This window comes from Myotis brandtii, unplaced genomic scaffold (genome assembly GCF_000412655.1).
Source record: "Myotis brandtii unplaced genomic scaffold, ASM41265v1 scaffold1173, whole genome shotgun sequence".
Taxonomy (NCBI): domain Eukaryota; kingdom Metazoa; phylum Chordata; class Mammalia; order Chiroptera; family Vespertilionidae; genus Myotis; species Myotis brandtii.
In genome coordinates, this window is record NW_005354061.1 from 34,657 (window position 1) to 55,756 (window position 21,100).

Below are 21,100 nucleotides of genomic sequence, written 5' to 3' on the forward strand. Positions count from 1 at the left end.
CCGAAGTGCCACCTGCAGAAACCTCCCCCTCCCCCACCGCGCCGCACCGCGACCGGGGGAGGCGACCTGCCCGCCCCGGGGCAGAGCCACGTTCTCCTTTGTCCTGGAGGTTCTCCGCTCCGAGTCCCGGGGGGAGGTGCGAGGAGCTCAGGTTGCACTTGGCCAAAAGTTTAGTTTCCTGTGTGTCCCCGCCGCACAGCGGCAGCTTTTCCGGGATGGGTAGCTGCCTAACTGGACTTTTGATTCTCTGCGGCCAGTTACACAGTTAAAACAAAAGGGCTTCAAGCAGAAAGCCCCTCCTCGACACCACACTAAGCGCAAAGCTCACTGGGCAAGCCGTCTCGTTTGGTTCTTTTGAAAGCTTTGAAGTTAAGTATCGGAATACCCTCAGACTGTCGCATGGGAGAGGCTTGTGGTCCTTAGAAATTTGTCAACATAGTTGCCACTCTGGTCCTCAGAATGATCCTTTTCATCAGTGCGTTTTCTTGTTGGGGATGATTGGAACCGGCTTTGAAAGGCTTTCCCGGAGGGTTTCTAGCAGGAAAGCTGGTTATCGTGGGCTGGACATTGAATAGTTGACACTCGGAAGGGGTTACTATAAACGCAGTCCCCCCTTTTCTTTCTCTCGCTCTTCATTTGGTTTGGATGCTCTTGATGTTCCTCAAGTTCATTCTTGATCACCAAAGTGTAAAATACATGACGAGTTGGTGGCATCTGGTTGTTCCCTGTGAACTGAGGATCCCTCTGAACCTTTGGTGGTTCAGCTTTTCCTCTGAAGGAAACATTTTCCTTCGGTCTTGAAGGTCCTTATTTTATTTAAGTTTGCCTTTTGTTGATGACCCAAATCATGGGGAATCGGCAAGCTGAAGCCATTGGGATCCGGTGGGGTTGTTGCTAATGGCCTGGAATCATCACCAACCCTGTATTCCCGTCTGGGGCTTCCTGTGGGACCTCCTTCCTTCCTGGCACCTAATGGAATGGCCAGTCTTCCTGCCGCTGCCTTTTCGATGACTCTCCGTGGAAAGGGTGCGTACACTTAGCGCAGTGAGCTGGGAAAGACTGGTTAGTCTGTAAGACTGCTTGCTTCGAATATCTGCCACTTAGCACGGCCTCTGGAGAGAGGGTTGTGAGGTGAGATTGGCTTTTTAAAAATTTTAATTTGGTTCCATGTTAATGTACTTCTTATTTAGTAAATAAATGAATAAATAATAGTTAATAGACGAGATGGGAAATTGTCAGACACTTGTACTTAACAAACCACTTACTTGATTGGTCTTTTTAAATGGCATCTAGAAGAAATGGGGTTTATTTGAGATCTTTACATGTACAATCAAGATAAGATAACCAACTTCTGCCCGGCCAATGTTGCTCGGTGGTTGAGTGTCAACCTATGAACCAGGAGGTCACAGTTCATTTCACGCCAGGGCACATGCCCAGGTTGCAGGCTCAATCCCAAATAAGGGCGGTACTCTGTCATCATTATCTCTCCCTCTCCCTTCCTCTCTGAGATCAATAAAAATACATTTTTAAAAAAGATAACCAACTTCTTTTACTGTCATGGATTTTCCAAAGTTAGTGGAGGGCTGTAGGAAGGTAATAAAATTGATCTATTATACAGGTGTGCATACTTGCGATAGCACTTACTTTGAAGAGAGCGTTTTTAGGGGAAAACAACACCTTGTTAGTGAGTAAGCTCCCTAAGAAGGAAGGCCCTTGCATCTATAGTTGCACCTCATTAATGGCACTTAGGGTCACAAGGTGGATGAGTCTGACTTAGATATTAGGCATTCATATAGGGTTCTTTTCCTTGATTTTTTTAAAAATCTCTATTCCCTTTAAGTCGTGGGAAACTTAGAGACAGGAGCTCAGTAAATCCTGCCTAGGAATAGTCTTCTTGACAGATAAGAAATAGGCTGAATATGAAAATTGTAAATTGGTGAATAAATGTTAGTAAAAGTTAAGCAGATGACTTGGCTGTTGCCATGACTTCACATCCTGGAAACAAATGAAGATCCAGAAATAGAGAGTGATGTCATAGGTCTTTGTTTATTTGTTTATTCTTGCCCTAAGCACTGTGATTAAGAAGTTTTGGGGTCTTGGCTGCATTGCTTATTTTTTATGGCTTACTGTTTTGATTGGCAGTTTATTCCCTTTAGGGTAGCAAGCACATTGGAAGGCTGCTTCCTCTGCTGATAGAAAAATCTGCTAAGTTCTCTGTTTTGATTTTTACAAAAAGAAAAGCACCATTAAAAATAAACAACCCAACAACAAGCGACGTATGTGTAGATGATTTCTTTAAAACTTACCTTAGGGTAGTCAATGTCACATGTTTTTTGGCAATCTGATAAGGAAACAGGCTCAGAGGTAAATCAGGTGACTCGAGGCCACTTTGGGGCAGAATTGGGGGGTTATTTGAGCTCATTGCTCAATGTAATTCATGACTGGGCAATCCTGTTATTAATATGAAATTCCTACAAAACACAATGACTAGGAATATGGATTTATTACTTAGGTTAATGAAGTTGACAGATTCTAGTTTAAAAAAGGAGATTTTATTTTTTAGTAACAGCACTGATCTTTTTAAACCGTTGCTTATGTTAGAACCTTTCTTTTACAGGTAATTTATCTAACAGGCTATATCAAATACCAAAACTTCCATTTTAAGCCTTTTTTCCCCTCTCAGTTCAGAGGGAAAAAAGGCTTAAAATGGAAGTTTTGGTATTTGATATATAATCTATAAAACTACCATCCTGTAACTCCTTAAATTCCTTCACTTAGGACATGTGTATCCAAAAAAACCCATTCACCAGTTACTGTTTCCCAAGTCATACTTGTTGGAAAATATGTTTGTCTTGGTCTTATGATGAACTATGACATCATAGTTTATTTCTGGATCTATTTCCATTGTCTTCCTGATTTGAGGTTGTGGTTAGGAAGTAGTTTTTTCATCTCTAATCTGGAGCTGCTGGTCAGATGATTGATGTATTTCTGAAGTTGATGGATATTGTAAATTGTTCATGCTCAGAAGTACATATTAGGTGAATTGACTTATTTTAGAAATATTTGTGTGTTCTTTTATAACATAATCATGTTTTCTTAAATAAGTTTTGGGTTTTTATGACTGGATTCCCCTTAAGTAACTACTAAGATTCTCAAGTTAAATATTTGCATCGATAGCTGCAAAGTTTCTTACCTCCACCTTTGTTGACTTCCCAGGTGGCCAGCATCGAAATATTCAACCTTTCAGTGATGAGGATGCATCGATTGAAACCATGAGCCACTGCAGTGGCTACAGCGATCCTTCCAGTTTTGCTGAAGACGGTATGCCTTTTCCATTCCGTTGGCAGTTTAGGCCGATGCTTTTGTGGGGGGGTTCTTGTGCCCAAGGTGTGCTAGCACTGTCCCCAGCTGCTCTCCTGCCACTTGACTGACAGCGGCTGGCTGGTCCCTGTTGTTCCCTAGGACCAGAAGTCCTGGATGAGGAAGGGACGCAAGAGGACTTGGAGTACAAGCTGAAGGGCTTCATTGACCTGACCCTGGATAAGAGGTAGAGCGCACTGAGACTCCCCGTGGGCTGTTCGGCAGCACCCTCTGTGCCCGTGGGCAGGCCTCTGACTTAACAATGTGGTCTGTGTGATTCTAAGCTTGATTTGTTTGCTTTGGATGTCTAAATGATTCTTGTTTCTTTGGACTTCGGATGTGGGTAGAAATGTGCCTTAGAATTTAGATTGACTCCGATTAGTGGATGTTCTAGCACAGCGGTTCTCAACCTGTGGGTCTCGACCCCTTTGGGGGTCGAACGACCCTTTCACAGGGGTCGCCTAAGACCATCGGAAAACACATATATAATGACATATTGTTTTTGTGATTAATCACTATGCTTTAATTATGTTCAATTTGTAACAATGAAAATACATCCTGCATATCAGATATTTACATTACGATTCACAACAGTAGCAAAATTACAGCTATGAAGTAGCAACGAAAGTAATTTTATGGTTGGGAGTCACCACAACATGAGGAACTGTATTAAAGGGTCGCGGCATTAGGAAGGTTGAGAACCACTGTTCTAGCATAATGCCCGTCACTGTGTCTGACTGCAGCCTGACTTTGGATGTGTTGAATTAAGAGTTAATGTTCTAGAAAGGACAGCTGGACTTTTCCTGTAAGCCTCTTGGTCACAGTTTTGTTAGGGTCATGAAAAATATGAAGCTAGTCATTTTCCTACTTCCCAGTGGCTCTAGAACTCGCTTAAAACCAACGGAATTAAAAGCCCAGGGGATGGGACAGGAACTCGAGGCTTTTGTAGTGTTAAGTAAGATGTGCGTTTACTTTAAATGTGGAGGGTATTCATGGAACATGTAATACAGCAGAGCATGTCCTGCCCATTGAAATTATAAAATACCATGTGGTCATTTAAAGTTGTGGTTTTAAACTATAAACAGGAAAATGCTGTGATCTAGAGCAGCTTAGAATCTTTTATGTAATAAGGTGAGTGTAGATGAAAAGTATGTTATTAAATGTGCGTTTACTTTAAATGTGGAGGATATTCATGGAACATGTAATACAGCAGAGCATGTCCTGCCCATTGAAATTATAAAATACCATGTGGTCATTTAAAGTTGTGGTTTTAAACTATAAACAGGAAAATGCTGTGATCTAGAGCAGCTTAGAATCTTTTATGTAATAAGGTGAGTGTAGATGAAAAGTATGTTATTAAAAAATGTTTAGAGCTGATGACAATTAGATTTTTAAAATCTATAAACAAAAAACGCAGGAGGGGAGACAAGCTCAGTTTGACAGTCACTGACGGCTCTTGTTCCCAACAGCGCCAAGACCAGGCAGGCGGCCCTCGAGGGCCTGCGGAGCGCCCTGGCTTCCAAGCTGCTCTGCGAGTTCCTCCTGGAAAGAAGGATGACTCTGACCGACAGCATCGAGCGCTGCCTGAAGAAAGGTACCGTCCTGGCGTCGGAGCACCGGCCGGGCTCCCTCTCTGCCGTGCCCCCGTCACGGCCCTGGAGACAGCCTGCCCTGCAGCTCCCGTTGTCAGGAACGCACGCTGTTCAGCTCGAAGCCAGACTCCCTAGAAGCTCCGTGTTGTCTGTGTGGTAACAGCCTGGAGCTCGGACGCTGGGGTCGTCGTCCTGTCTATCAGACCAGGGCTGCTGTGGTCATGGGTAGCAGAAAGGCTGGGGACAGGGTCAGATGTCAACTAAAGCTAGCATTAAAAAAGCCATTTTTTATTTTCCTAAAATTGAAAAAGGACCATAATTTTCTAGCTTATTTCCCTTGTACTTATTTAAAACAGCCGTGCCTGTGGCTGATGTCATTTTCAGGTTACCCCTTGGGATATTTGAGTTCTAGGACTTTATAGTAGAGATTCTAGAATTCATATTGTCATAATCATGGGACCTTTAAGAATAAAGAAAGACCTTAAAGAGTAAGTCTGGCATTACCAGACTTTTCAATCTTAGGAACCACCAAAATTGACAAGATTTGGGGCTGCCACCTTACTCATTTTGCCAAGTGAAAACGTTATGAAGATCATTACCTTCCATTATTATGACTTGATTAACAAAATATTTCCAGCACAAACCATGTGGGAAGCACACGTGCTCCTCTGAATTGAATGAGATGCGCTCCGTTCCTTATTGTCACTGCCTCGGGGGGAGCTGGGTCCTGCTGGGGTTGGAGCGCTTTGCCTAACTCACTCATGCAGCATAGAGAAGGCCCGGGCGGAGACTGTCGAAGCTCATGGAACTTTGTTAGAGCTGTCCTTATAGAGCCAACTGTTTCGGATGCTACAATGGCTTTGTTAAAGGTGTTTCCATTGAAACTATCTCCTATGAGGTAGCTGGGCTAGGTGACCTTTAGCAATTCCATTCCAACCTGCATATTTTACCCATTTTCAGTTTATCAGGTGATAACCTAAGTTCAAAATATGCCCAGATCCTTCTGTGTATCCAGTTCTCAAAAGAATTAATTTACATCTACCGTTATAGAATGTATTTCTGTGGTTGAAAGAGCTTTGGTTTTCATCCCACTGGGGCCCCTGCGAGTTTCCTTGCCCCCATGGGCTGGTGCACCTGCCATGCTCGGGAGAGGAAGTCGGGGCTGGCGCCCTCGCCTGGGGGTGCAGGGAGGGTTTGGAAGGTCCCCCGGCTGGAGGGTCCTTATTGTCTGAACTGTGACAGCACTCCCGCAGGTCGGCATCCCCCTGCAGGTCACAGAGGAGGGGTCTGTTGCCCGCGGAAGAGGGATGAGGTGGCGATTGTGGCTAAGCAGTGGGTCTAGGATTCGAGCAGAGTCTGTGTCCAGAGCTGAGCTCTGGCTTCACACTGGGTTACCACTCGTGTCAGAGCCTGTCTGTGATGGAGCATCCACGGCGGGATGGATTTGGAAGTTGCTGCCTTCATACGTTGGTCCTTGGAAGTACTCATCGCAGTTGTCTCCTGTCTTCCCCCGCAGGGAAGAGCGACGAGCAGCGCGCAGCCGCAGCCCTGGCGTCTGTCCTTTGCGTTCAGCTGGGCCCCGGGATCGAAAGTGAAGAGGTTTTGAAGACCCTGGGACCGATCCTGAAGAAAATCATTTGCGACGGAACAGCTAGCATCCAGGCGAGGCAAACAGTGAGTCTGAGGGATTTGCACGTGTTGGTTTGGGCGACACCTGGGTGTGTGAGCGAGACCTGGGAGACCAGCCTTCCTGACCCTGGGACAGCAGGAGGGAGTCTCGTGACAGCCCAGAGGAAAGGGAGGAAGGAGTCTCACTGCCTGGAGGGGCTTCCCTTTCCTCCAACAAAAGGCAGTTACAGGATTCCCAGCCTCTTTTCACCATGTTCCAAAATAAGAAAAATCTGAGTTAATGAAATGCTTCTTTAGGGGAAAAGTTGGAGGATGATTACTTAAGTTTCATGAGATTTCTGCTGCTGGTTGCTTATTTTTTTGAAAGTTGATTTATTTTTTAGAAGTTTTCATAGTAAACTCTACATTAAAACAAATGCATATAAATGATTTTAAAAACCTATAGCAAACTTAATGATTTAAAGCAGTGGTTCTCAACCTTCTAGCCCTTTAAATACAGTTTCTCATGTTGTGACCCAACCATAAAATTATTTTCGTTGCTACGTCATAACTGTAATGTTGCTACTGTTATGAATCGTAATGTAAAATATCTGATATGCAGGATGGTCTTAGGTGACCCCTGTGAAAGGGTCATTCAACCGCCAAAGGGGTCGCAACCCACAGGTTAAGAACCGCTGATTTAAAGGTTTTTAATAGAGGTAGTGGATGTGGTGATGAAAGGGGAAAGTTGCAGTGATGCCCAGGGGCCATAACAGAGGGATGCAGGCACCTCTCGGAGCTAGAAAAGCCAGGGAACAGGTTCTCCCCTAGCGCCTCCAGAAGGAACGCAGCCCTGCCCACACCTTGATTTTAGAAAATCCAATTTCAGACTGCGGCCTTCCAGATCTATAATAGAATAAATTTGTGTTGCTTCAAGCCACTAAATTTGTTACAGCAGCTATAGAAAACATACAGGTAGCTTTAAAAAATAACAATAAATTAAAGGTTTTTAATAGGGAAAGTAGTTTTCTTTATCCCAAATGACAAGCCTCGTGTGTCTTTGATTGGAATTGAAGTTTGCAAAGATCCGATAGGGAAACGAAAGCGGTGACTCGAGTTCCTGACGTCAGAGTTCAGTAGCAGAGCTTGAGCCAAACCCAGCCCTTCCCTTAGTCTTGGTCCTGCCGTCTCCTCTCTAACACTGTGTTGGGCCCTGATGTAGGCGTGCAGCTGAGAAAATGTTCACATTGAATTATAACAGCAGGAAGATGTAGAATTAATACAAAATGGCAGACATTAATGACTGTATATATGTGTGTGTGTGTGTGTGTGTGTGTGTGTGTGTTATTTTTTATTATTATTTTTTTTAGTGTGCCACGTGCTTTGGCGTTTGCTGTTTCGTTGCCACAGACGACATCACTGTGAGTAGAGAGCCTTTGGCTGCAACTCCCTTCCCGTTTCTCATTTGAGAGGCTCACCGGCTCTGTTCTCGCGCTAGGAGCTGTACTCGGCCCTGGACTGCCTGGAGAGCCTCTTCTCCAAGGCCTGCCTCAAGGAGAAGGACGCCCTGGTCCTCGGCAGCGGCCCCAGCAGCGGGCTCCCCGTCAGCGCGCTCCTGGCTTGGGCGCTGCTGCTCACCATCTGCCCCGCCAGCGAGCTGAAGAAGAGGCTGGAGACGTACGTATCATTGGCCTCAGGTTTCATAAGCGCGTTTATCGACGACATCATTTATGTTCACAGTGTGACGACTGCCTGTTTTCTAGGCATTTCCATAAGCTCCCGAGCCTCCTGTCTTCGGACGACGTGAACATGAGGATTGCGGCCGGGGAGACCTTGGCGCTGCTGTTGGAACTGGCCCGGGGCATGGAGAGCGTGAGTACCCGGCGAGCACCCTCCTGGGCCAGTGCGGGGGGACCGGAGCCCGGCCCCAGGGAGCCCTGGTGGCCCATCGCCTGCGTCTCGGCCGTGGCCATGTGATGCTTGCAACCCGGAAACCAGAGGGTGGGCAGGGCAGCTTCGGGATGGAGTCCCTTACACCCCGCTGTGTGGTCTGCTGCCGGAGGCTTGGGTACTCTTCCTACGTGGGGAGCACGCGTCTGCACTCGGGGCTGCGGGCACATCGAGGTGCTGCGGGCATGACGCTTCATGGATGTTAGACAAATGGTGGATGATCTGTTAAGTCAGCACAGGTTTGGGATCAGGTGGGTTCCATCACTGCTGTTTGACTAATGGTGCAAACAGACCTGGCCCTTTAGACGGGCCCCCCATCATCTCGTGGGTGTCACCACCACGGTCGGCTCCGGGGGGCGGGGGGTGGGATCTGACAGGCGCCCACCGTCCTGGAGTGTCCCGGTTCCGCACTCAGAGTCCTGTGCTCTTGGACACCCCGTCTCAGGCTGACGGGACAGTTGGCCACCCTGCTCCTGACCTCAGTGTCAATCTTGGGTTACTTACTAGGTCTTTAATTTAAGGAGAAAGACTGTTTCCAGAATGAAACTTGTGCGGTTGAGTTACTAACAGTGAGTAACCCACTGAGACTCGCACTGCTCTGGACCCTCGTCCTGCACGTCCCGTCGGCCTGTGTTAAAGATGTTTAGACTGGAAGCTTATGTCTGGGAAGTGCCCTTCCTGCCCCGCCTCCTTTTTCTGAAGGAGAGCAGGTGGGAGGGAGAAGGAGGGGTTGTGCTGTCAGTGGCTCAGGATTCTCCGTGAGAAACGACTCGGGTTGAGTGATCAGGCTGCTGTTGCCCAGCGAGTGAACGGCTCCCTAACCGCAGGCCCAGCCACCGCCGTCGTGTCTAACCTTGGTTCCTCTCCTGCCAGACGAGCTCACCTCTTCCCTCTCCAACTGCTTCTTAAAGTGAACGAACCACTAATGCAGTTACACACGTTGAGTTCGTTTGTGGAACTCTGCACGTCCTAGGTCCCTGCCTAGTGAACCTGCGGGAGCCTGAGGGTTTCATCGGGCCCAGGCCCTTGTCTGGGACACAAGTGCACCGGCTTCTGCAATAGAACCGAGCGTTTCGTTTGCTCCTTTTGATGAGGAAGTGAATAAGCTTTTTGAAAGGAGTGAGTGGTGGAGGTGGGGGTTGGAGGGTGTCCGTGAATTGACCAGGAGCCGGTGAAGAGTGTTGATATTCATGAGGGGCCTCTCCGCAAGCGGGTGGCGCTGAGTCACCCGGAGCCGGCTGTGGACGGGGATGAAACGGGCCCCGCAGTGCTGACCGCCTGGGAGCCGAGAGACTGGCCTCCGGGGGTGCGAGTGCTGAGACCCCTGCTGGGTCCCTAGTTCTTAGGACAAACTAAGGGATGCGTAGCTTTCTTACTAACAGCTTTATTCTTCCACATGTATTTTAAATCATTCATAATTCTCTTTTTTTGACAATACTATAAAAAAACACGTAGTTGGTGACATACGCAGGAAACTGCTGGTGCCTTAATGTACTTACTCCAGCAACCAAGACTGTTCCCGTCTTGTTAAGATGGAGTCGGATTTATTGGGATTTAAAACAGATCAATATAACTTTGATCTGCTTTACTACCTCATCCGCTTTGGTAATTGCTTTTCTAGATACGAGTCTTAATGGGTGTTGTCTCCAGCTAACTCAGACATAGGAGGCTGAATTGGAACATTTGAAGAAAACATTTGTTAGAACAGTGGATGATATTCAATCTCTAAAATATTGACAATAAGAAAATATGTGCTTGAAAGTTAGAATGTCTGTTATTTTAGTTTCAACCTCATTTTCCAGCAGTGTAATATTCTTTTTCATTCCAGATATTAAAAGAAATCACATTTATACTTTCGAGATTAAACAATTATATACACAGTTTGAAGAATGCCCAGAAAAAGAGCTGCTCATTTGAATAGGATGTTAAATGATTATTGCCACGCGTTAGGAAATGCTAACCAGGCGTTCATAGCAGAACTGGGGTCGCGCACCTTCTCTTCCCTAAGTGTCTGCTCTAGTTTGGGACAACTAGATAACTTCCGCTCATCTCTCAGTTTTTAACGTGGTTGTAAGATAGAACTAGGGGATAAGAACACGCTGGCGGCAGAGGAGGAGAGATGGGGACGCGTGTGATAGGATCAACAGTAAAAACCACCACCTGGAATAAAGACTTCGTGGGAGGGCAGCTACTGGCACTGTCGCAGGGCGCCCCGTGGGCTCTGGAGCAGCACCTCGTGGTCGTGTGGGGCTCCCGCCCAGTGGGATTGAAACGCCTTCTTCCCTTCGAGGGTGGTTGCCTGGGTGCGCGTGGGTAGACGCTTCGTGCCTGTTGGAAACATGCCAGTGCGTCATACACCAGGTGCTTTAAAAGGCTCCCGGGCTGCTTAGCTTGGAATGGATCTCTGGACGCCTGGGAATGTGGGGACGAGAAAGGACAGGATGAACGGATGTGCGTGCGCCTGACTCCGCCGGCCCTGAGCCCCAGCTCCGTCTGAGGCAGCAGGAGCAGCCTTTCCGGTGCTCCTGGCTGTGCTTGGGAGGCGATTTTAGTTGATGAGTGGGATCTGCCATCTTGTGGCCAGGATTTCTGGGTAAATCCTGCATGAGAATGAGTGTTTCTGTGTGCCCGTAGCAGCAAAGCAGCTCGAGGTTTGTGTTTTGGGCAGCACTGCTGGGCGTCTGCCACGTGGGCTGCCGGCTCCGGAGGACGCAGGGGGGGGAGGCGGGGACCGGCCGCACTCACCCAGTGTGTTCCCGCAGGACTTCCTTTACGAGGACATGGAGTCTCTGACCGAGATGCTGAGGGCCCTGGCGACCGACGGCAATAAGCACCGGGCCAAAGTGGACAAGCGGAAGCAGCGGTCGGTGTTCAGGGACGTGCTGCGGGCCGTGGAGGTGAGCCGGGTGCCGGCAGAGTTCCGGCCAGAGGGGCGGTGGGTCACTGAACCTCACCTGTGACCAAAACAATTCTTTGATTTCGATACTGAGCGGGTTTTCAACAACAGAAACGAAGACTTCTATTTTTCTTTCTTTTTAAAAATACATTTTCATTGATTTCAGAGAGGAAGGGAGAGAGAGAGAAACATCAATGATGAGAGAGAATCATGGATCGGCTGCCCCCCACTAGGGGTCGAGCACGCAACCTGGGCGTGCGCTGTGACCGGGAATCAAACCTTGACCCCCTGGTTCATAGGTTGGTGCTCAACCCCTAAGCAACACTGGCCAGGCAAGACTTCTACTTTTTCAACAAAGAAAAATTTAATCTGATGTGTAAAGGCATTCTTTATTAAGTTTAAGCAGTTAAACATTTTAGTAGTGATAGAAATTACTTCACTGGGGTGTACTTGGCCGTGACTTAAGCAGTGGTACTTAGCACAGACGTACTTAGGGTGGTGCTTCTGTGTGAAGGGTGACTTATCGCCTGCCCCTCAGGAGCTTAAAGGCCCTAAAAGCTGAAATAACAAAGTCCAGCGTTTTAACAAGACCTTAAAGCCGTTGTCCGATGCTCCGAGCCCTGCTCTGGCCTCTGCCGTCTGCCTGGCAGGCATGTGGCTCTGGAAAGTTCGGGGTTGGAATGGCTGGGGAAGGTGCGCTGTCGGCGAAAGGCCGTCTTAGTGTGGACCACACGTCCAATGACGTGTGTGTGCGTGTGCCCATGTGTGTGTGCAGGTAAAAGTACGTCTTGGCTATGCAGGTGGTTCTTTACTAAGTGCATCGCCAGAGTCATTCACCCGACCTGTGAGACTAGAATGGGAGCTGGCACAGGTGCTCGGGTCCACTCGGGCCCGTGTGGCGGTTCCCGGCTCATGCAGCGGCCGGGCTGCTTTCCTCGCTGTAGCCTGTGCTCTAGCAGTAAAACCTCGGCTGCAAGTGACATAGAGCTCCTTGAGGTCGGGGGTGGGAGGTCCGGCCTGGGGGCCCTCCAAGGCCCGTGAAACCACTGGGTCTGGCCCTGCCGAGGCCACCGCAGGCGGGACTGGGAAGTCAGTCAATCCAGGCGCTTGTCCAGCAGCACACGTTCATGTGGAGTGAATTACGGGAAGTGAATGGTGTGATAAGTACCCACGTGGCCCTTGGCAGAAAGGAGGTTCCCCACCCCGACCCTAGGATCTACACTTGGGGTTAATGAAACTTCCTCTGGGTTTTATCATCTAAAACAAGGCTCACTTGAGCAGACATCCAGCTGAGGACTCATCTTGTTCTCATCAGGGTGGTGGTAGCCCCGAGTATCAAGACTACTCCCGTATCTGAGTGTGTAGCCACAGAGCAGCCACAGGCTCCGGATGTGGGAAGAGTGTATATCCCTCAATATCTGTAACTCTGGAAATGAGATGCCCTGCAGTTTCTGCCAGTACAGATACTTGACTTTTCTTCAGGTTGGTTGAGTGGCGTTGAAATTGAAAACGTGCACAACAATGTGGCTGCCGTTACAGTTTACCCACACTGAGCGGTGCCTGCAGGGCTGCCACCCAGAGAAACCCTGCCTCAGGCGGGGCTGGGGGGCGGGCAGTGCTTCTGCGTCCGCACACGTCCCAGGGACGGGTCTCAGTCCAACCACACCTTCACGGATCTCGGCGTGTGTGTGAGTGCGTGTGTGTGTGCGTGTGTGTGTGTGTGTGTGTTGTGTGTGTGTGTGTGTGTGTTGGGAACTGTGTTGGTGTGGGGTCTCTTCAGCCTTTTATTTCCTCTTACAATTTTGGTTTTCCTGTTGGCCAGGATCGGGATTTTCCAACAGAAACGGTTAAGTTTGGTCCTGAGCGCATGTACATCGACTGCTGGGTCAAGAAGCACACCTACGACACGTTCAAGGAGGTCCTGGGTTCCGGCCTGCAGTACCACCTGCAGGTGAGCGGCGGCTTCTGCTTGCCCTTCAGTTGGGGAGCTTGGGAGGTGGCTGCTAATGGCTGTGCGGTGAGTGAGTGTGCGGAATGCTCTCGGCATGTACAGACGTGACACGGAGGGGGACACGGAGGGGGACATGCCAGGACAGGGAACGTGTCCCGTGGCTCCGTCTGTGTCCCCGGAGAGCTCCGAGATCTTTGTGGAAACGGGGGGCGTAGCTCCAGGTTCAAGGCCTTGGGAACAGGGTCTCCTAGTGAGAGGGCAGTCGTGACCCAGTGCACAGCTACCCCTCGCACACCTGCCCCGTCAGACCCGCTTTCTGTAGCAGAACAGCTGAGCTCATCCGAGCCTGTCACCCTTTTCCTTCACCAAAGGCGAACGAATTCCTTCGCCACGTGTTTGAACTGGGGCCCCCGGTGATGCTCGATGCTGCCACGCTGAAGACGATGAAGATCTCCCGCTTCGAAAGGGTAGGTGTTATTCCCTGCTCACGGCCTCAGAGCTGCCCCGCACGGCGCTGCGGGCTGTTCTGCAGGGGACGGGCTTGGCGGGGCCTGGGCGGTTCTCCCTGGCGCAGACCAGGCTCCGGAAGCGGACGCTGAACCGCGTGGAGAGTGCGGGGCTCAGACGCAGACTTCTCGCCCATATCCTGTTATCCTAGCGTAGGCGTTATTTTCATTTTGTTTTCTTTTCTGTGAAGTTTTTTAATTAAAGGATAAATATTAACACAGTGCTTCTTTGGTGTCAGATCACTGAGCAAGTACCAGGCTCATTTTACGATGAGGAAGCTAAAGAGCCCATGAACTAGCAATTCATTCCTCCTGCTAACAGTCCAGAATTCCCGAGTTACATTCTTCCTTTTTCCCTGGGGTAAATTCCCGTTACGTAACAGACTATTGGAAAGTGGGTAATCCAGTGGCATTTGGTGTATTCAGTGTTGCCCAGCCACACCCCTGCCCAGTCCCAGAACATTTCATCTCCTCAAAAGGAGAACCATGAAGCCTTCACACACACACACGCACACACCCCAGTGCTGGAGTGCTCCATGGCATCCTGCCGGCTCTCCTCACAGCAGCCCGTTGCTCAGGTTCATCACAGGTGTGGCAGGGCCCCTGCCTCAGCCCTCCGTCCCCATGTGCGACATGCGTGTGTCCTGCAGCAGCTGATGGACATGGGGCTGTGCCCACTTGTCCCCTTGTCCCTGTGTAGCTGCTGTGGACATTGTGTAGGTTTGTTAGAGCACCTGTTCTCGGTGCGTTCAGGTCTATGCTTAGGCGTGGGAGTGCTGGGCCATATGGTAATTCTATGTTTAACTTTTTAAGAAATGGCCCTGCTTTTCTATAGCAGCTGCCCCTTTTGCATTCTCACGGCAATATATGAGGTCTATCCCTGCACCCTGACCAGCACTGTGATTCTCTCTCTCTTTTTTTAAATAATGTAACCCTTGGTGACATTTTTTAATACTTTTTTAAAATACATTTTTATTGATTTCAGAGAGGAAGGGAGAGGGAGAGAGAGAGATAAAAACATCAATGGTGAGAGAGAATCATGGATCGGCTGCCTCCTGCACACCCCACACTAGGGATCGAGCCTGCAACCCAGACTTGTGTCCATGACCACCTGGTTCATAGGTTGACGCTCAAACACTGAGCCACAGCAGCCGTGCTCTCTCTCTCTCTCTCTCTCAAGTAAGCTATCCTACTCCCACTCCCTTTTTCTCTGAAATCAATGAAAATATATAAATAAATAAGCCATCCTAATAGGTGTGACATGCTTAATTATATATTTTTTTAGAATTTTAAATCATTTTTTATGACCACATCATTGGTGGTTGGGTTTTTAATAAATACTAATATTTTCACATACTTTTTCCTTTTGCATTATTTTTGGAGCAAGTCCTTGTATGGGAGCCCAGGGCTGGGCATGGCTCTGACCCCATTGCCAGTTACCTTCCAGTTCCTCTACCATTTGGAGTGGCGTCCAGCCGGGCAGAGCACGGAGCTGCCACACACTCCACAGCAGGGGTTTCATGGTGTAAAGAACCTGTCAGTCTACTTGGTACTAAAATGGAACTTCGTCATATGTTTTGTGATTGACGGCATGGTTGGAATTTTTTTACACATTCATGATTCGACTTTTCCTTGATCAGATTCAGTGTTGGTGCACTTTTTTTCCTTTTTACTCTTTTCACTGGAATTTTCTTAATATAGATAGCCACTATTATATGTGTTGATTTCCCCCTTGTTCTTTTTGTATGTGTGTGTTTTATAAACATAAAATATTTATAGGGTCAAATTAGTTCATTTCTCTCTTATTTTTTAATATTTTGTAAGCCTTTCTAAGCCTGTGGGTCACGCGTGTTTTCCTGTCTCCATTCCAGCATTTATATAATTCCGCAGCCTTCAAAGCCCGAACAAAAGCTCGGAGCAAATGTCGCGACAAGAGAGCAGATGTGGGAGAGTTCTTCTAGATTCACACGCGAAGACCACTTCCTGGTCCCCAGTTCCTTCTTTTGTAATTTCTCATGTATTTAAACTCTGTAGACAGTTTTTATCGTGGGTCAACATAGATAGCTTTTGTAGCAGGGGTTCAATTACTTATAATTTAATGTATAGATTGCAACTGTGAGTTCTGATTATGGACTTTTCTCTGTAAATATCAGTAAACCATGAAGAAGGTGTTTGTGATGTTTGGTCATTTTTGTCTATTTATGAGGAAGCAAAAATAGGGTATTTCATAAGAAAACTGTTAGCCAAGATGAACTCTACATACTGTGGTGTGTCAGACATTGATTTAATGATACAGATTACAAGGCATTTCAGATCTTAGACAAATGAGTTCTGGAGACAATTTTGGCAGCTAGTCTTTCTGGAAAAGCTGCTGTGTTTTTAACTGTAAGTGGAAGCTGATGCTTTTGCCTGATCACTGGGACCCACGAAGGGAAGTCGGCCCAGCTGTGGGGCCAGCACCTGTGACCGTGACACTAACTGCGCCTGTTGCGAGGCTCTGCGCTCTCCATCCCCAAATAAAGTTCTTTTCACACTAACGTGCTTCTTTTCTATTCGAGGAAACATTGTTTATGGACCTGAGGTACATGCAGAGGGCAAAATGACGAGGTTGGAGGGGGAGGGAGGGAGGAGGGAAACATGAAATTGCACGGATTCGGCTCCTGACTGAGGACTGGCTGTGTGGCTGCTGGGGTGGTTCTTCGCGTCGGAAGGAGTGAGCGTGCTTTGTGCACTGGGCTGTACATGAAACTGCCCGAGTGACCTTGCATAGTGGCACCTGCCCTTGGATCTGCAGGTGCCGAAAACGAGTCAGTGTCTTGCTTTGAACTCAGTTCTCCAGACGTCTGACCAGTCACAGCCTATGAAGCTCACCCTCTCCCCTGGTGGAGCCCCGACTAGGGCTGAGGAACTGCTTGGTCTCCATCTCCTCCAGGGCGGGGTGTCAGGTCCCGAGGCAGGGTAATGCCTTGGGGGGGGGGGCGGGAAGGGTCAAGTCCGGAAGCCAGCAAACAGCCAGTGCTCCACAGATCCTCCACCATCTCTTCAAAGGACGAGGGCTTGAGGCAGAGCAGGTCGCTTGGAGATTGGTGTTAAAACAGCACGATAGTTAAGCATTTTCACTTGTTAAGAAATTGGACAGACATCACTTTTTCATATAAAAGTGTGCTTTTGAATTGATCCTAGGTATAGATGACACTTAAGGAAATGCCATCCTCCTCTGGCCGGTGTGGCTCAGTGGATAGAGCATTGGCCTTCGGACAAGGGTCCCAGGTTTGATTCCAGTCAAGGGCACATGCCCAGGTTGCAGGCTTGATCCCAGTAGGGGGCGTGCAGGAGGCAGCCGATCAATGATTCTTTCTCATTGAAGTTTCTCTCCCTCTTCCTTCCTCTCTGAAATCAATAAAAATATTTTTTTTTAAAAAAGAAAGAAAACGCCATTCCTTTACCCCGAAGGTAGAGGGGGGTCCAAACTGAATGTAGATGCACCAGAAATTTTGTGATGCAAACGTTCCTAATGTGTGTTCCAGGGACGTCCTGTGTCTGTCTGTGCCCAGCAATGGGAGGTCGGACTCTAAAGACCGTATCCTGTTACCTCCCAGCCCTTAGCCCCTGCTGGGCAGGTAGACTTTGGGCTTGCTGATCTCTCACTGCGGCTCCTCCCGTGTCCAGCAGGGGGCAGAGCTGCTTGACGTGTGTGTGCGTGTGTGTGTGTGTGTGTGTGTGTGTGTGTGTGTGTGTGTGTGAGAGAGAGAGAGAGAGAGAGAGAGAGAGCGCTCAGAGCTCAGCCTTTGCAAAGGACGGTGGTGAGACAAGTGCTTCCATTGCCTGCCCTGGTGGGTGTGCGGCCACACACTCCTCCCCTCGCCTCCGCGGTAGCTCCCAGCAGCGCCCGCAGTCCTGCCACCACGAGTTCCAATGTCACCTTGGCCTGCCCCCTGCACTGCTGGGCAGAGGCCTGTGCGAGCCGGGCTGTGGCGGCAGCCTGCTCAGCTCGGATGTTTGTCTCGGGGAGCGCGCCGGCCGCCCTGCTGGAGACGGGCCGGCCCCCAGGGTCACAGCGGCCAAATAAGGACATCAACTTCAGTAAGAGCCTCTCAGTGCGCGCCCCGTGCTGCTCTCTCTCCAGCTTGGGTTCGGTGGCTCAGTTACTAACCCTGGGGCACCGGAGGGAGTCGGGCCTGGAGCCGCCTGCTGCTCGGGTCACCACCCAATGCTGGGCAGCGGCTCCGGTGGGTGTGCAGCCTGGCAGGGCCCGCGCGGGGGGAGGCCGCGGGAGGACTCGCATTTCCAGACAGATTCCTTGTCGTCGCCTCTGAGTAGCTGGGACTTTCTTTCCTGCTGACCTAGCAGTCAGAGCTGTGTTTGTAAGTAACGTGCATGCGATGACACTACCGAGAGGGAAGGTGGCTTCTTGCTGCGGTGCCTGTGGCTGCATGTGCTCTGTGCTTCCAGCTTCGGAGAGAAATGACCGAGACTGAATGTGGCCAGGCAGAGGCTCTGAAAAGGAACCACAGGAGGAGTCAGCGACTCCCTCCCTGAGCTCCCTGTTGGCTCTGCATCCAGCCATCACAGCCATTCCGACATCGGGCAACAGCGTGAGCGAGTTACTTGCGGGCTTTGATGCCAAGGGCCTGTGGGAAAATATAGACGACAGCAAACCCATTTTTCCTCGACAACTAGCTTTGCCACTGTCTTCCTTTGTGGGCAGTCAAAGCATTCCCACGTGACAGACTCAACTGTCAGCTGTTAGCATGACCAAAAGGGGAGGGAACCACTCATAGGTGTCAGCCCGAGGGCTGGAGGGGGTTCCGTGAAGAGGAGCTGCTATGGTCAATCATTTACTTACAAACAAGCTTGCCCCCAGGAGGAGGGAGGAGGGAGGAGGGCCCGCTGGGGATGCAGAATTTAGTGGCTGCTTCCCCTGCCCTCCCGTCCTTCCCAGATGTGCTCGTGTGGAGAAGCAAAGCGAGCAGGAGCCGGGGTCGGAGAGCTGCGGCCGTGTTAGGGCACGTGAACCTGTGTCTGTGTATTGGCGAGTCCCACCCAGGATCTTGGCGGCCACACGCACACCCAACACAGCTTTCTCTGCTGATGTTTTGTTTTTTTATTCAATGTTTTATTTTTTAAATTTTTTTTCTTGTTTAAAGTATTACAAATAGTAGTGCTTCCCCTGCCCTCCAGTCCTTCCCAGATGGGCTCGTGTGGAGAAGCAAAGCGAGCAGGAGCCGAGCAGGAGCTGGGGTCAGACAGCTGCAGGCCGTGTTAGGGCACGTGACCTTGTGTCTGTGTATTGGCGAGTCCCACCCAGGATCTCGGCGGCCACATGCACACCCAACACAGCTTTCTCTGCTGATTCTTTTTTTTTTTTATTCAATGTTTTATTTTTTTAATTTTTTTTCTTGTTTAAAGTATTACAAATAGTAGTACATATGTCTCCTTTTTTCCCCCAATTGACCTTCCCCTGGCCTCCCCTACCCACCAGCGCATGCCCTTACCCCACCCGACCCCCAGTGTCTTGTGTCCATTGGTTATGCTTATATACATGCTTATAAGTCCTTTGATTGATCTCTTACCCCACCCCCAACACTCCCCAGACTTCCCACTGTAATTTGACAGTCTGTTCCACGCTTCTCTGCCTCTGTATCTATCTTTTTGTTCATTAGATTATAATGTTCTTTATTTTCCATAAATGAGTGAGATCATGTGGTATTTTTCTTTCACTGCCTGGCTTATTTCACTTAGCATAATGCTCTCCAGTTCCATCCATGCTGTTGCATCTCTGCTGATTCCTGATTTGCCATTCGCTCGCTGCAGTTCATGGAGAAATGCCTGGAGACAGCGTCTTTCCACACAGCGACCCTTCCCCTCGGAGCACTCAGGGCTCGCTCTGCGCCTGTCCCCGCGCAGTGGGGGTTGGTGTGGTTCTGAGTCACCCTTTGAGTCTGTAGCCAGGCCAGGAATGTGGAGATTTTACGAGCTGTTCTGGTCTTCAGGCGGTTTTTGTGGTCACGGTTTTCTAGCTGGTCCTCTGCTTTGCAAACGCTGATGAAGCCAGTCTGAGATGTAAGCACAGTAATTACATCCCTGGAGGGGGAGCTCGGGGTCCAGGATATGAAGTCAGATCCCAACGCGAAGCAAATGCATCTCCCTGAGTCACACGCCTAAAATAGAAGCCGAGTGTGGAGTGATGATCCTCGATGTGGCTCACACGAACTCTACTGCTCACCAAACACCAGCCTTTGGGACAATAAAGTATAAAGAGGCAATAAAGTCTAAAACATTCCTGGAGGCATCGTTTAGAGACCTGTGACCATGACATCAGTCAGGACTGGGTTTCATCTGTAAACGGGTAACAATGGACAGCTCTGAGCCCCTTTGTTCTATATGGTGCTCCTTTCACTTTTGTAAAGAGCAGAGGTATTTTAAATATGTTTTTATTGGTTTTCAGAGAGAAGAAGGGAGAGGGAGAGAGAGATAAAAACACCAATAATGAGAGACTCATCGATGGGCTGCCTCCTGCACGCCCCCTACTGGGAATCGAGCCTGCAACTCGAGTATGTGCCCTGACCAGGAACTGAACCGTGACCGCCTGGTTCATAGGTCAACCTCAACCACTGAGCAACACCAGCCGGGTGCCTTCTTTTCACATAATTAATTCAAAGGCCACAAGGCCTCTGTCTACCAGAGAGCATCTTAAAATAGACCTTTAGTCCGTTCGGGCTTTCAGTGCTGCGTGAAGCCGTGCTGTCATCAGGGAATATTACCTGTGGCGTGTCCCTCCACCTGAAAAGGCCTTGTGATGTCCGTGGCCTCCGTCTGAGGAAGCTCGGGGACACCTCAGAGGTCCTGGATCGCTTCCCACGCCGCAGGGTTCCTCTCTGAGGTCTCGGGTTCTCAGGTTTGTCCCAAGGACCACCGCCACCTCCAGTGGCTGCAGAGCCGTCACAGCAGCCAGGATCCGGGAGCAGCCAGGATCTGGGAGCAGCCCCAGGGCCCGTCCGCAGATGAAAACGCTGTGGGACATTCACACAGCGAAGCAGCACTCGGCTGCAAAGGGAAGGAAGTCTCACCCTTTGCGACAGCGCGAGGGGCCTGGAGAGCATTATGCCGAGTGAAATAATAAGCCAGTCAGAGAAAGACAAGTACCACGTGATCGCCCTCATAGGTGGAAGCTAATGAACAAAATGAACCAACAAGCCAAACAGAGACAGACTCAGAGAGAGAGAGCAGGCTGACA

General features: G+C 49.2%; 3 protein-coding genes across 11 annotated transcripts in view; 2 read left to right on the forward strand and 1 right to left on the reverse strand.

Moving 5' to 3' along the window:
* Window positions 1-16,400, forward strand: part of IFRD1 (interferon-related developmental regulator 1) — a 17,885-nt gene extending 1,485 nt beyond the window's left edge. For 2 of the 5 annotated variants that reach the window (XM_014530257.1, XM_014530253.1), the window contains 11 exons: window positions 3,207-3,321; window positions 3,463-3,547; window positions 4,830-4,954; window positions 6,469-6,626; window positions 7,931-7,981; window positions 8,059-8,237; window positions 8,324-8,432; window positions 11,273-11,407; window positions 13,229-13,357; window positions 13,729-13,824; window positions 15,735-16,400. In XM_014530257.1, the coding sequence (XP_014385743.1) occupies window positions 3,273-3,321; window positions 3,463-3,547; window positions 4,830-4,954; window positions 6,469-6,626; window positions 7,931-7,981; window positions 8,059-8,237; window positions 8,324-8,432; window positions 11,273-11,407; window positions 13,229-13,357; window positions 13,729-13,824; window positions 15,735-15,824 (1,206 nt within the window). In that variant the 5' untranslated portion in view covers window positions 3,207-3,272 and the 3' untranslated portion in view covers window positions 15,825-16,400. Of the gene's footprint in view, window positions 1-13; window positions 1,132-3,185; window positions 3,322-3,462; window positions 3,548-4,829; window positions 4,955-6,468; window positions 6,627-7,930; window positions 7,982-8,058; window positions 8,238-8,323; window positions 8,433-11,272; window positions 11,408-11,572; window positions 11,958-13,228; window positions 13,358-13,728; window positions 13,825-15,734 lie in introns of those variants that run through there. The other 3 variants (XM_014530260.1, XM_014530268.1, XM_014530264.1) reach the window with 3 other exon arrangements.
* Window positions 16,401-17,606: 1,206 nt separating this feature from the next.
* LSMEM1 (leucine-rich single-pass membrane protein 1) overlaps window positions 17,607-21,100 on the forward strand; it is a 7,039-nt gene continuing 3,545 nt past the window's right edge. The window contains exon 1 of one of the 4 annotated variants that reach the window (XM_005858413.2): window positions 17,607-17,946. In XM_005858413.2, coding sequence (XP_005858475.1) covers window positions 17,859-17,946 — 88 coding nt within the window. In that variant the 5' untranslated portion in view covers window positions 17,607-17,858. The other 3 variants (XM_014530293.1, XM_005858414.2, XM_014530307.1) reach the window with 3 other exon arrangements.
* Window positions 19,573-21,008, reverse strand: LOC102256435. Of its 2 annotated transcripts, none has more exons than XR_001359885.1 (2): window positions 20,628-21,008; window positions 19,573-20,100 (listed from the first exon to the last, which is right to left on the reverse strand). XR_001359885.1 is itself a non-coding variant. In XM_005858412.2 (2 exons), the coding sequence occupies exons 1-2, from the start codon at window positions 20,964-20,966 to the stop codon at window positions 19,602-19,604; spliced, it is 762 nt and encodes a 253-aa protein (XP_005858474.1). In that variant the 5' UTR covers window positions 20,967-21,008; the 3' UTR covers window positions 19,573-19,601. The 2 variants fall into 2 exon arrangements, 1 of the variants encoding a protein (XP_005858474.1); XM_005858412.2 differs by having other exon boundaries at window positions 19,573-20,024.